Below are 15,692 nucleotides of genomic sequence, written 5' to 3'. Positions count from 1 at the left end.
ACACACACACCAGTGAACACCAGCGAGGGTTCTTTACAGAAACATTACATACCCTGAAACCTTTTACAGCGTGCTATTCTTAAACCACTACTCTACAATTACCCATTTAAAATCCCCAGCCATGATTAAGCGGAAATGACCTCAGCTCCCCACGATCTTGCTAAACCATATTCTCTGCGGAGCTCACTCACACTGATGTCTCAGGCTCCAGAGTAGGTAGCTGACATCACTCTTGGTTAGTAATTTCTTCCTTTTTAAATCCAGTCTCAGCGCCGATGTGCAACCATGACAACCCAGTGTGAGTAAGCGTCCTCCCTCAGACGGTGACTTGAAGTCCGACCGCCATCAAGATTAACTAAGAAGAAGAGGAAGGATGAAAACAAAAGAGGAGCTTGGGAGGTGTGGAGGGTGGAGTCGTGACTCCTCCGAGCCTGGGCCCTGTCCTTTTCATTCTTGGTCGTAGATGAGTGTACCTGTGACACTTTCACAGATGATTCCATGTAGGTCATGCTGCTCTCAGACACATTCTGACGTGTGCTTCCATCTGCTCCCCCTGCTTCTGAAACGGCATCCCCATGTTCACCCCCATCAAGGACCCTGCACTTCTACTCAGAGAAGAACAGTCGACTTTAAACCTGAGGTCATTTTGCAGTAACGTATGCCTCACAAAAGCTTCCCCTCCCATCCTCTGTGTCACCTTTGACCTCCAAGGAGTCCCTAGTATCCAGGACTTCATTTTCCACTAAAACCTCCTTTTCCTAAAGCTAACCAAGGATGCTCTCCTGATGTTATTTAAGGTGCCCTTCCATCTCTAGTGGGGGGCCCCATATTAGTTTGGCTTAAGTTATTTCCTTCCTGTCTCACCTCAGTGATTGCTCATGGGCTCCTAAGAGCTACTTCATGTGTGACACAGAGCACAGAGAGAAAGCTCGAGACTCAAAGCTTGCCCACTTGTTAATGCTCAAAGAGAGTGGCAGTTTCACTGTGAGGCAGGTGAGAAACAGGACAAAGAGAAACTGAAGCTGGCGGGGTTCACGAACAGCTCCCCCCAGCCCCCAGGCCCGGCCCCAGTACAAACAGTTTGTTTAGCTCAGGACTGTTTCCTTACTCTGCAGGTTTTCTGAGTTCTGCTCATTTTATAGCTTGCATCTTATGTGTCTCCCAAATGCACAAGTGCTGAAGGCTCGGGTCCTCGACTGTGGCTAATGAGAGGTGATGGTCCATTGAAAACTGAACCAAGGAGACAGGAAGCTGGGTCGCTCGGGTGTGCTTCACCCTTGAAGTAGGAGACACTGGGACCAAGGGGGGGGGTCTCCTTCTTGTTTCTTCCTCTCCCTTTCTTTCCTCTCCTGTTCTTCCTGGGTGTCATGAGATGACCAGTTTGATCTCTCCTCTCCTCTCTCCTCCCCTCCCCTCCCCTCCTCTCCTCTTCCCTTCTCCTTCATCCATGCTGTAATCTGTCTTTATTCACACACGTATGTACATTGTGTGTTATGCTCAGTCTGCCAAAGTCCAAACACAATGGCCCCAATGGGCCATGGGCTGAAGCTGTGAGCCAAGGCAACCTTTTTTCTTCATCCTCTGTCTACCTCAGGTTCTTTGTCACGGAGCTGGAAAGGTGACCAATATGGGTACATCTTAGATGCTTTACAAAGTGTGAGTGAGCAGGCATGAATTGAGCCAACTGACCAAGCTCAGCAGTTCTCTGTGTTGTTGTAAAAGTGTTTCACCTCTTATGTTGCCTCCACAGTGCTAAAAGCCATAAATCACACAGAATGACATGTTTCCAGCGAGCATGCGGAGTGCTGGGTCTTTGCCAAACATATCAAGGGGGGTTGTTTTTGCCAGGAAGGCTGGTGGCTACTGCCGTGACTCACACCTTTAAAACCCCGGCCGTCTATTTTTATAGTCCGTAGGTCACTAACCTGCCAACCTTGTAGTTTACATCGCTGGAGAACAAGCCGACATCTCTCCTCAGCAGGCTGACCCTTCTTCTCGCCCAAAAGGACAGAAGCCAGTGGCTCGTATCTGTTAAGGAACAAGCACAAGAATAAATTATCTCCCTCAAGGAGATGATAAGATTCAACAGGGCTGACTGATCAGACCACTTCTCAGATGCTTTTATTTTATATGAAAATCTTTAAATATCTCATAGACGAGGTACATACCAGCCAAGTGTGAATATCCCCTACGTTCTACAGAGAAAACTATCCTTTAAATGAATTAACTATATTTTTAATTTATATGTAGTGCTGCCACATGACGACACAAACCACTTAGTCACAGAAAATTGGAAAGGAATAAAAATTAATCTATTAGTTGGCATTTAAATATTTGGCTTTGCCTTGTGTAAAGAAACTACCTTTAAAAAAAACAAGCATCTTTGAAGTTACTACTTGAAGGAAGATTCAGATAGTTTGCAATAAAGAAATATTAAAACAGTGACAATTCTTATTTCAAGGGAGATAGAAAGGCTTCTTCCCTATATATTGAGTATTTTAGATTCTCAAGGGACATTTTTTATTTTTAGACATTATCATTGAGTCTTTGAGTTCCACTCATTACCTGAGACTTACAGCAGTAGAGTGGTTTCCTATAGCCTTTCCAAACATTTAAAAAGTTACATTGGTCATTCAATTTATCCAAATACTTTGTACTTGTTATGTAACTGGACACATAAGCAAAATGGCACTGAAGGAAGGGGTGGGGAAAGGGAAGGGAGGAACAGAAGAAATGCCCAAAGATGCCACACTGTGTCTACTGCACACAACCCTGACGGTTCTTATGGGAAACAGCTCTGCAAGCTCACAAGAGACCAATACAGAAACCTAAGTCACATATTTTCAGTTAATATTTGTACACTACTTCAATGTTTCACCTAAAACATGCCACAGAAAATTTGACAAATACTGCAATAAGATTCTCGTTCCCGTCATCCACCCAGTTTCAGGGTAGCAAGACCCAGCTGACACCTCTGAGGTGAGTGTGTGGCCTGGGATACTTGAGAAGAAGATTCTGCTTCTACAAGAAAACTTAATCCTAGTGTGACATTGGGAATAAGTCACAGGAACATAGGTAAAGGATGGCTGAGTGAGAGGGAAGGCAGAGCCAACTGACTGCAGGGCCAGTCTCTCCCCTGACATCTGTTAAAGTGCAGCCGAGACCCAGAAGCCCAACTCATACAGTCCCAGAGCAGAAAAGAGACTATGAGCCACAGAAGCCCAGCAACAACTATTATCAGTGATTCTCACAGGTGGGAGGAAGACCTCAGTCTGCTGACCTCTGGGTACCTGGGCCCCTTTAACAGCAAAGCAGACTATATTAAATGCAGGTCAGTGTGCACCTTCAGAAAGTCCAGGTGAAGACAGAATTACATGAAGAAACACGACAACTCAAATTATGTTCTAGTTCTGCAGATACATCCCACTCCATTTTGGAACTCTGTTCATTGCAACCAGGGATGCAACTGATACAACTCAAGTGTCTGAATTTGGTGTTAACGAGTCAGAATGAACAGCCCTGGACTCCCCGCTTTCCTCATTTTAGATTGTTCTTCTGACATTCAAAAGTGAATAATTCAGACATTTCAGCAGAAAAGACAGAAATGTCACCTGAGACAGGGAGGTAAGGACTGTTCTGTGATTTAAGAAGATGTGCCTCGTGCAGCTTGGGTTTCACCTAGGATGGTGTCTCTTGGACGGAAGACATGATCACATATTTTCAGTGAGCTGGAAGTTGTTTTCCTTAGGCTGACAGTGTACCTACAGCTGTCATTGGTCCAGGGCACGGGAGCCTCAGACAACACTGGTGTCCAGACTCCTGCTCCGTGGTTCCCAGGCAGGTCACCTCTATCTCCTGAAGATTCCATGTGCAAGTTTTTATGTGCTCTCTATTGGAAGTCAGCTGACTACAACTAAGAGACAACTTCTTGGCTAGCCTGCTCTCTCCTGCTCTCTGCATCTCCTTGGTCTGGGACAAGGGGACTATTGTGACTTCACCCCATATCATTCCAAATCCCTTCATTTGGATGCAAATGATCTATGCCCCATTATAGATGGAAGAAAAAGAGCCCCAGAACCTTGAGTGACCAGCTGCAGCCCTTTTCCAGGAACACAGAGGAGGCCAGAGTGGTTATAAGAAAGGAGGCAAGAAGCCAGGCTCTTGAGAGGAGTTTAGAAAGTGACAGATCGGGTAAGGATAGAGTGGACTGAGGTTGACCAGTAGGCCTTGGCTTTGACAGACCCTGTGAACAAGGTACATGCAAAAGGAGTCAGCATATCCGACTCTGGAAACATCAGCAGGGCTGGGACGCAGTGCGGTTTGAGCAAAGGTCAGGCTAAGAAGCCAGCACATGAGCCGGGTAGAGAAGGGGATTCTAGGATGTCCAATCAGTTTCATAGACTCCCAGGAAAGCATCAGGGTGACTGTGCAACTGAGAGCAGAAGGAGTTTAGGTGGGGTGTGGCCAAAGGTACGGACAGTTGTCTATGAATGTCCTTCCCTCTCTGTTGCCAGCTGACTCTCTGTAGCTGGTTCCCCCACGGCCTTGACCTGATGGTGGAGCAGGGCAGGAATGGTGGTTTTGGAAACTGAGTCACTTCTGTCACAGTGCTTCATACTCAGTGTTCCCATGAGTCTACACCTGAAGATGCACCGGAGGATACACGGTCCTTCCTCCTTGCACAGTGTGTCTGTCTACCCTTGACATCCTTTCCTTCTGGGTGCCCACTTTCCACATCACCCGTCTACAATATGAGCAGTTTCAAGGCCCCCAAGAGCCTCTCTCGCTTGGGCACCAGAGATGCTGCACCACCTCCATAACCAGGAACCAAGCACATGTCTCTCTTCAGCTCTCAGCACCGTGGATGTGATAGAATAAAACCAGAGACTAAACAACCAACCAAAGAGTACACATGGAGGGACCCATGGCTCCAGATACATATGTAGCAGAGGATGGCCTTGTCCAACATCAAAGGGAGGGGAGGCCCTTGGTCCTGTGGAGGTTTGATACCCCAGTGTAGGGGAATGCTAGGTCAGTGAGGTGGGAGTAGGTGAGTGGGTGGAGGAACACCCTCATAGAGGGAAAGGGGTGGAAGGAGGTGGGATGGGATGGGGGGTTATAGAGGGGTAACCAGGAAGGGGATATCACTTGAAATGTAAATGAATAAATGATATCAACAACAACAGAAACACAGTGTCAGAATCTCAAGTTGAGAAGACTCCACACTGGGGTTACTCTGAGGTCTCTGTGTTTTAAGAGGGACAGATCGAAGTTGCACACAGAGAAAAACCAACATGTGAGGTCCCGAGAAGGACTCCAGAGGACATAAGCGAGCACTTATCTCTTGTCCCTTTCCATGTAAAGGACAACACTGACATCCTATTTCCTAGAGCTGGGGACTTGTTTTTTAATCCAGGCTAACACAGAGGTTTTAAAATAACAACTTTCAAAGGAAATGAGGAGGTAACAGAACCATTTTCTTAGGAAAATACAAGCTAAGTAAATTAAGCTGTCTTTTCTAACCCCCAAGTGTTCCTGTGAATTTTGTTTCTGTTTATTGAATATTGACATTTCCTTTTACTCTCAAAGAAAGTTCTGTTGTAAAAGTGAAAGTTCTGCTATATTCTTTTTTTTTTCTTTTGGCTCCTGAAACCCCTTAAAATTTTAATTATCCCAATAAATATTTATTGAGCATCTATTATGAGCAAGCAATCCTGCCAAGAAGCGTCTAGATCAGCAGTGGGGTGGGGTGGTGATTGGCTTTCTCTGCCTGTACTCAACTATAAAGCATGGCTTTCCTGGAGGAAGATTATGTTTCAGGAAAGAAGTGTTTTTCTTATTTTGGGAGCCTAAGAAAGAGATGCATCATTTTGCAGTCCTCGTGAACACAGAAATAATGTTTGAGTGATACCAGCTTCTGCCTCACCTACACCCCAGTAACAGACAAGGGAAGAGGAACAGGAACGGAAGAAAGACTGTCCTTGGAACATTCCGGAAGGCTGGAGGGCTGGAAGGCTGGCACCACAGGGAGGGAGTTTTGACAAGTGTGCTGGTTAGCTGTCAACTTGACACAAACTAGTGTCATCTGGGAAGAGGGAACCTCGACTAGCTCCCTGTAAGCAAGTGTGTGGAACATCTTTTAAATAAGTGATTGATTTGGGAGAGCACAGCCCATTGTGGGTGGTGCTACCACTGGACAGGCAATCCTAGGGTGGATTGAACTGTGATCTTCTATGGCCTCTGCCTCAGTTCCTGCTTCGGGGTTTCCCGCCCTGACTGCCTTGGGTTGTGGACTACAATACATAACTGTGGGCTGAACTAAAGCCCTTTCTCCCCCATGGAGATCACGACACTTATTTGTCTCCACAGTGGAACATAACTGACACGGCCACAGAAAGGAATACAGGGAGGAAGAGTCTGGACCTTGACGTGCGGCTCCGAGTGCCGCACCCGGTGTTGCACGTCACCTTGTAGAACTGTCTGTGGGATCCAGGGAGATCTTGGCTGATGGGGAGGTGGAGGGTGGAGTTCTACATGTCTTGATACAAATAAAATACAAAAGCAAAAGCCTGTGGGCTACACGGCGGTGAAAGTTTGGGGTGCTCTGTTTTGCAAAGGCAAGAACGTTAACAAAGCTTAGGACATTCACAATTCCTACACTTCCGCTCATTTTTATGTATCTGCATTTTAGAAGTGCTAGAATCCATTCCCTTGAGGATTTCCCCAAGGTCACAGCACGGACACTTTACACGCCATAGGTGCCCCAATTGTTGGCTGTCTGGCCCTGGTTTATGAAGGCTGCATTTGGCTCCCTCATGGATTTCCCTAGATGCTGGCTTTGCTTCTGCGTACTCGCTCACAGTAAACACCGCACAGGTGCGGAGGGTGATTTTCTAGCTCCTTCCCAGCAGTCACAGGGCTGAGCACAGCTGCCTAGCAACAGATTTGCCCTGCACCATGAAAACAACGGAGAGGAGGACGGGAGGGGATGCAGGTAGGCTTGAATATCGCCACATGGAGAGTGGGGGTCAAATCGAGAGCTGGGGCTGGCATTGATTATTTTCACACAAGGAGAAGGATGTGAAAACAAAGATGGAGTTGTACCAGTGTTCCTCACATGAAGCCTTGCTCCCCTGCCCCCCTGCCCCCCTTCCTGTTGCTTTGGTGAACCACCCCACCTGCCACACGCCAGTTCTGGCTGGCACTCTGTGACCAGTGCATCCTGCCACCTACACAAGGACTCTCTGCACCCACATGAGTCAGTTCTCCTGTGTCCCCGTTTTCATTCCGTGTTTCCTGTGACCTCATTGTGTATGCAGCCGAGGGAAGTTCTGTGTCTCCTCTCATCCCAGGGCCCTGTATGCCTACTCGTATTCACAGGAAGGTCAGCAGAGATAAAATTCCCACCATCTATGAGGCTCCTGGAGTGCTGAGGTGTAAATTTGGCCTGAAGTTTACTTTTACCTTGATTGAGATCCACCTGAGCCCTATCCAGCCTCAGCCCCAGAGAGTGTGGAGCTCCATCAAGAAAGAGAAAAGAAATCTGTGCCGGGAAGATGGTAAGCCTTCTCTTTCCACCTTAGAAGCAAGTGGTATCCTCAGGTAGAAGCAGGAATACATTTCTCTTCTTCCCCTGAATGTCATCCCATGAACTTCCTGGCTCTTGAGCAGTGAGGGTCCTAGCAGAGGCCATGGAGTGTGTGAATAGGCTCCTGGATGCAGGCAGCCATCGAGTGTGTGATCCCCAGAATCCCCAGATGCTCGGAAGAGCGAGCTTCTAATACAAGCCCAGGCTGTGCAGTGGGGCCTAGGAGACTGCCACACGCAGGCGCCACAGCCAGGCACTTCTCCACCTTCAGCATGAGATTCACTGGAGTTGAAAGGGAGCAGGGAGAAAGAGATGCGGGGATTGAGGGAGATAAGAAAAGACCAGCAGAGTGACTATAAAGTTCAAGATCCCTCTCAGGTGTTGCAAGTCATCTTGGGTCCTCGTGAGGGTCTTCACAATCTGAGGATGCATTAAGAGAGGCGACAGAACCGTCTACTGGGTCTAGTTATGCTCCTTGACTAAAATGTAGGTCCTGCTTAGCAGGAAGGAGGGAGAAGACAGAGCTCACACCTTTCAACTTTGTGTTTGGAAGGATAGAGACAACCAATATAAGGAAGGACTAATGTACACATGAAGAATATTAATGAGATATTAACTCCCTATCTCCCCTCAAATTCCAAGTAGGAGATCAAAGCCATTTATTTTCCTCGTCTCCTTGTGGCAGAGGCTGCTCTATTATTAACTCAAGTGTCAGCCTGGTCACTGTGTTAGGAACTTGTTAAGTGAAACACAACTTTTGGGAAGAGGGTTGGCCATACTCACACCCTGTTGTCAGAAGCCCAGAAGGGCCGGAAGTTATTTGTTGCACCTCAGAGGACATGCACTGGACCAGAATGTTTCTCCAGCTCCTGTCAGTGAGTACTGTCAGGTTCTCTTCCCCAGGTACTTTTGTTCAGGTACTGACCCTAATCTGCACACAAGTGTGGCGTGTGCAAAGATGACACACACAGCTGGCCACAAGCTACGCACATCCACGTCCATTCTGGCTATTATTATGCCCACTGAATCTTGTTTCAACCCCCATGGCAAGTTGCCTGAACGTTAACCTTATCCTGTGTCCTCATGGAATCCATGCAACCAAACCCAGGGCTTCTCATCCTGCACACATGGGGAGATGGATAGTAAAGAATGATGCTGTTATATTTCAGACGCTGGAACAGGAAATGCCCTTACGCACACAGTGATCAGCTTTAGACCATCTGCCACCTGTTTCCATGACGACACTCTTAAGCTCTGAGCTGAAGCTGTTCTCGCCCTGTTATCTTGGTTGTGTGATACAACAACATTTGACTCGTCCGGAAATGAATGAAGGACTGGCTAGATGCCTCAGATGGTAAAGGAGACAGAGGCACTTGAGGCCAAGCCTAAAGACCTGAGATCAATGCCTTGGTTCTGCATAGAGGAAGAAGAGAACCAATTCCCACAAGTTGTCCTCTGGCCTCCATGTGTATATGTGTACATACACACACACATACACACTATAGATAAATAAATGAATGACTATAATAAAATATCTGAAATGTTCACTGATAAAGGAAACCAAATAAAGAAGGAAGAAAGAAAGGAACGAGGGAGGGAAGGAAGGAAGGAAGGAGGGAAGGAAGGAGGGAAAGAAGAAAGGAAGGAGGGAAGGAGGAAAGGAAGGAGGGAAAGAAAGAAGGAAGGAGGAAAAAAAGGAGGAAGAAAAAAGGAGGAAAGGAAAGAAGAAAGGAAGGAGGAAAGGAAGGAAGGGAGGGAGGGAAGGAAGAGGAGACAGAGAGGAATTAGAAAGGCACAAGATGAGGTATGTTGCTCAGTTCACATCTGCAGCAGCCTTGGAACATGCAAGGTTTGTTCTGGCCAGGTCTGCCCCCACCCCTGAGGCAGCCACAGGGTACTTATCCTCCACTCCTCCCCCACAACTTCCAGCTGAGGGACTGTCTAAAGCATGCCTCTCTCGGGACAGTGTGTTGGAGCTGGAAAAACGGTCTTCACAGAAGTCGGTCCCCCTGCCTTGTACCCAGCGGTGCTTTCCAGGGGATGCTGGGCACAGCCAGTTCTGTACACTCAATTTGACGGCTTTATTTTTTCATCCTCTGTGCATTTTGTGATTTGCTGGCTGAGCCGTAGCTTGTGTGTATCAGGTACAAGAACAGCCTGTCTAGTTGAGCTGAAAAGAGCAGATGTTCTCTTGTTTAAGCCCGAATGAGAGACCTCTTGAAGCTGTGCAGTTTAGATGCAATTACCCCATTCCTAAGACAATTTGCTCCTTAATCTAATATTCACCAGGGCCACTCTGACCTGTTTCTGAGCAGGAACAGGAAGCTCATGCAGGTACACTGACTTATTAGGGTATTTGTTATTCTGCTGTTTTCTCCCCCTACAGACCAGACAGAGATGTTCTTGAAAATGGCTGAAAAGTTTTGTGGTGGCAGGTGGCTAATGCAAAAATTATATAGTTTAAAGAAGTATGTGACCGGCATGATCACATTCAGTTAGGAAACCATTAAGGGGCAGTATGGAATGACGGCTTTCTACAGAGCCTGCTGGCACAGAGATCAGAGGTACAGAGATCACTATTTCAATTGTGAAACAGACCCCTCACCTTGGACGTGCACGCTGCGAGTGAGGACTGAATTGAGACTGTGGCTTCTGCTCGTGAACTAAACACTGCTCATTGAGGAAACTACTGATTTTAAAAAGCACATAGCAAATAATCACAAAGTAAAAACCAACATTTATTCCGTGAGGCGTTAAGTATTAGGGAAACGGCATCTTGATATCTTAAAAGACAACTCTCAGCTACCAAAGATAGCTTTGGCCTCATGTGGCAGTAATGAGAGGTCTTCAACCATATTAAGAATTTCAACCTAGGATGCTTATGCTTTGTCAGAAAATAGTGTATCACAGTCATACTACCTCTTGATTATTTGTTCTTAGGGCTGTAAATACTGAGCAGAGAGGTCTAAAGGACGAATGCTGGTGATATTTTAAATACCTCAGGAGTGTAACTATATCACTGTTCACAGATAGGTGCAAATATCTGGAGGGAAGGTATCTGTGTACATGTGTGTTTGTGAGTATGCAGCTGGTACACGTACATGTTCTCTTGTGAGTGAAGACTGGAAGAGAACCAAAGCCGTTGAATTTCCCCACCTGATACAAGGTCTCTCGCTGAAGTCTACAATAGCCCAGGCTGACTAGCATGCAAGCCCCTGGGGTCCTCCTCTTTCTACCTCTCCAATGTCTGGATTCCCGATACAGATCATACCCAGCCTTTTATAATATGGGTTCTGGAGCTGGAACTCTGGCCCTCGTGCTTGGGAGACAAGTACTTAAACTGATTGAGCCATCTCCTCAGCTCTTAAATGGAAGTCTCAATCAAAAGAAAAAAATTATTAAAATTGACACTAATTAGGAGCCCGAAGGAATTAATACATAAGAAGTCACTGGATGCTCATTCCACATCCCCAACTCTTTGTCGAGCCTAAAAAGCCTAGCTCTGTCGGTACCATTCCTGTGTTATTTCTTAGAATAATTATTCCTCAAGACTAAAACTTCTTGGTGTTACAAATAACAGTGACTAAGAGCTGGCCTATTCAGGTACTTTTCAGCTGAAAGCTGGGTCTCTGGAGGCCCTCTGGGAGTTAAGGAGCACTGTGGAGGTGTGAGTTTGATTGCTTCTGACTAGCCCTGTGGAGGTGTGAGTTTGATTGCTTTTGACTAGGTCCTTTCATAGATCTTTTGCAGAGAATTTGAGCTGTGGAAAATCTATGAAGGTCAAGTAAGCTCTGTCCACAGCAATGCGTGTGACATCCTCCCTGGGCAGGGCCAATAAATTCTGTCATCAGCAAATAAAAACATTTATAAGTTAAATTTTTATTTGAACTGGCATACACATCTTATGTGTTTCTCCTTTACAAAAATGTTAAGGTGTATTTCTAATCCACTCCTATGTCAGTCATGATTCTATCTGGTTGAAATCACACCTTAGCCCAACAGCCCGTGGGAATCGAGACCCAACAAGCAAGGGAGAGATTCTGAGTAGGCAGTCAGACAACATTCAACATTCAGTATTCAGGTCCTCCTGTCAGAATACCTTGCTACTACTGCTGGCAAACTTCTCTATTCCATGCACAGATCCCTTCATCAAAATACCCCAGGACTACAGAGCAAAGAACCTTTCCTCATCAAGATAGTAACAGCATTCCAGGGTTCCCCTCATCACACTATTCTGATCCCATAAAACTTGGTGTTTCTGTCACCTATGGCTTCTTCCAGATCACTTCCTGGTTCTTAACTTTCTCTTCTCTACCTCGTAAATTCTTTCTCTCATAGGCACCGTCTCCTGCTTTCTCATACTGTAGGTATATGTTTGTATTAGGCGGGCTTCTTGACACTGTGACAAAGTATCTGGTACAAACAGCGTTCAGGAAGAAGGATACTTCTCAATGCCTAGCTTCAGAGATTCAGTTCATGGTTGTGTGACTCCATAAGCTTGGGCAGAGTATCATGGCAGCAGACATATGTGGCGGACATGGTTTGTCATACAACGCATCTGGGAAACAGTGAGAAGGGATCCAGGAAGGGGTCAGGGAAAGATAAATCCCACGAAGACATTCCCCATTGATTCACTTCCCACCTCCAAGCATTTGAAGATCCTGCCAAAATCCTGCTGCTAGCTAGAAACCAAAGCATTCACCACACAAGCCTCAGGAGGCCAGCCCATTTCCTGATGGGGCCAGTGTGCTTCAGCCTCTGCCTTCTTGATCCTCCTTCAATCTTTCCTCTGCATCTCAGACACACTCTACACTAGGCAGCCACATAAAAACTCAGGACTCAATGCAGGCATGAAAAACAAGATGGACATTTCTCATACTCTCCATGATACTCAGAAAGCCCAAGAGCAGTACAAGTTAGATCTCAAAACCTCCATGTCACATGTTCCTGGTTTCCCATACATCCTGGTGCTGGACTCCATTCTATCATATCTGCCTTCTACTTTCTTCCCTGCCTGGAAATTGACACTCTATCATATCTGCATTCTACTTTCTTCCCTGCCTGGAAATTGACACTCTATCATATCTGCATTCTACTTTCTTCCCTACCTGGAAATTGATTAGTCTCTCAGGTTTACATTACCAACCTGATTCATTGCTGCTTTTTCTGTACCAACAGCAGTACTAGTCATATTTAGGAACAAAATTAATAATACACTAATAATAATAATAATAACACTAATTAATAATACAGCAATGATGGCAGCTCTAAACTTTCAGATCTTAATAGATCGCTGGTTCAAGCAAGAAATAAATGCTTCAGTGAATTATATTGAGGAAATATTCCTGCAGTGTCACATGACGGCTTTGTATGCTACGCATCCTGGGAAAGTATTTCTGAAGTGCTATGTGATGGCTTTGTATGTTCCATGTCCTGGTCAGTTTTGTTGTCAACTTGACACAAGTTGACAGTAATTTTGGAAGAGAGAACCTCAAATTCACAAAATGCTCCCACCAGTTTGGCCTGTGGGCAAACCTAATGTGCATTTTCTTGATTAATGATTGATCTGGAAGGGTACAGCTCATTGTGGGTGGTTCTAGGGTGTGCAAGAAAGCAAGCTGACCAAGCCAGTAAGGAGCGATTCTCTATTGCTTCCACTTCAGTTCCTACCTCAGATTCCTGTGTTGAGTTCTTGCCCTGACTTCTTTTAGTGATGGACTGTGGGGTGTAAGGTGAAATAAACCCTTTCCTCCTCAATTTGCTTTTGCTTATATTATTTTATCATAGCAACAAAGAACCCTAACCAAAACATTAGACAAATGAATTATGTGTGAGCACAACCAAGACACATCTACTTCTCTGTGTTCTCTGTTTGAAACACATGAATCATTGCTAGTACACAATTGTATACAATTTCCCTGATCACTGACATTAAACACCAACGTTGTATAACAAAGGCCAGAGGGATTTTTGTTTTAATAGTGGTTTTGTGAGCATTATTGCTAACCTGATAAGTATCAGATAATTGTGGCAGGCAATTTTCACTGTGAAGATTTCAGAGAAATACATAAGAACCTTAGTGACAGCCAGAGCTTCCTCTCAGGTGTTCCCAGGTCTCAAGAAATGGTCCTACACCACTGCATGTGCAGGCAGCATCAAGTGGCCCGCAGGGCTTTTTAAAAAGCACATTAATTTGGGAAAAAAAAGCATTGCCAGTGGTGTTGGGGAGAAACCTGATGGAAGAGGGCGGAGACGAGCTTGCTCTTGTACCAAGTGGCATCCGTGCATGGGATTCTCAAACAATAAAACTTTTTAATAAAAGAACAGCATCTTTATTTACTTGCAAATTCTGAAGTTCCTTAAGACATTTTAACATCTCATGGTTCCCTGAGCCGAAACAGTGCATACCATCAGCAAGGGAAGGAGAACTTCCCTGTCATTAAATTCTATTGTGAACAAAGCAGGTGGTACATGTTTAAGCCAAGGCCCTCTGCTAGGGAGATTTGGAGAGGGACTCAGAACGCTCAAAATTCTGTTTAGACCCTTGCATAGAAGGATACAATATTGACCATTTGGTGACTAAAACCCCCAATGCAGATTTCTCCAAGAATAGGCTGACAGTCACTGGCTTCCTGAACAATGTCTAGTCTGCTTACTTTTAACTTAATTAAAACCCGTGCACATTTAAACAAACCCGGTTCTCGCCTCCACTTCCTATCCAAAGCCCATGTCTAGCATTGCCACTTTATAAAATACCAGCTGCTCGGTGTTAATTTTTATACAGAGACATAAATCTGTTTAGAAAAAGCTAGTGTATATAATCTGAATGATCAGAGCAGAGTAGTACATTATCCACACTCAAAAAAATTACCTTAATGAAAATGTTCGCACAAGATCTCCAGTGTAGGGGGGAGGACTTCTGTAAGATTAGGTTATGGGGCTCAGAGGATAGGATTGATAAGCAGGGTAACAGGTCCATTTAATGAGAAACACACATGTCAGGGATGGGCCCACAGCCATCAAGATTAACCTCTGTATTAATGTCTCACTGTTGTGACCAAGTATCTGACAATACACAACTTGAGAATGTGAGCATTTATTTGGGCCCATAGTTCAGAGCCATGCTGTCTATCATGCTGGCAAGGCATCAGGAACCCACAGCAATAGGTTACATTGTATTCCAGAAACTGACAGCAATAAGTTACATTGTATCCATAGTTTGTTTATATATGTGTATATATATGGAGAGAGGGGGGGAGAGATGGGGGGAGAGAAGGGGGGAGGTGGTGGTACTTAGGTACTTATCTGGCTTTCTCTTTTTCCCATTTTATTTAAGTATACCATTCCAGCCCATCTACAGTCAGGAGTCAACATGCTCAGTTAAATTTACCTGGAAACACCTTCATAAGTCCCCAAGGTATGTCTCCTAAATTATACCAAACACAGCCAAGTTCACAGTCTCTATACTACACAACATACAACTAAATAAAACATGCCAAGGCGTGGCCCTCAAGACAAAGGACACTAGTTCCTGAAGCCAGTGATCTAGAGATACAAAGCAAGGAAATTCAGTCCTAATGCTGTCTCAGCTTGCATCATGGGAGTTTCCTTCCTTCTGGACAGGGAGGGGAGGGGAGGCCAATTGGATCCTCATAGTATTTCCAAAATGGAGAGATCAAAGTGAGGGTGAGAACAGACAAGCAGCTTAGCAGTTTTGAAGGTTAGAGAGGAGAGGAGAGAGGGGGAGGAGAGAGGAGAGGGGGAAGAGTGGAACATAGTGGGAGAGAGGGAGAGAGAGGAGAGGAAGGGGGAAGACAGGGAAGGAGGGAGGAAGAAAAAGAGAGAGAGGGAGAGAGAGGAGAGAAGGGGCAATGGGGGAGAGAGGAGAGAGAAAGGAGAGGGAGGGCGAGGAGAAAGAGGGGGGAGAAAGGTAGAAAAGGAGGGAGGTAGAGAAAGGGAGGGAGAGAGAGGAAAGGAGGGAGAGAAAGAAAGAGAAGAGAGGGAGAGAGAGAAAGGAGATGGAGAGAAAGGAGAAAGGAAGGTGAGGAAGGTAGAGAAGGAGGGGGAGAGAAAGAGTGAGAGAGGGGGAAAGAGAAGAGAGGGG

General features: G+C 45.6%; 1 protein-coding gene across 1 annotated transcript in view; it reads right to left on the bottom strand.

Moving 5' to 3' along the window:
* Positions 1-15,692, bottom strand: part of Myo16 (myosin XVI) — a 356,137-nt gene that overhangs the window by 98,774 nt on the left and 241,671 nt on the right. Inside the window, exon 27 of the mRNA XM_028766338.1 lies at positions 1,926-2,028. Within this exon, the coding sequence (XP_028622171.1) occupies positions 1,926-2,028 (103 nt within the window). The remainder of the gene's footprint in view (positions 1-1,925; positions 2,029-15,692) is intronic.

The sequence above is a fragment of the Grammomys surdaster genome, unplaced genomic scaffold (assembly GCF_004785775.1).
Source record: "Grammomys surdaster isolate TR1022 unplaced genomic scaffold, NIH_TR_1.0 167, whole genome shotgun sequence".
Classification (NCBI taxonomy): domain Eukaryota; kingdom Metazoa; phylum Chordata; class Mammalia; order Rodentia; family Muridae; genus Grammomys; species Grammomys surdaster.
The sequence above is the reverse complement of the archived record's forward strand: the minus strand, read 5'-3'. Positions and strand labels throughout refer to the sequence as shown.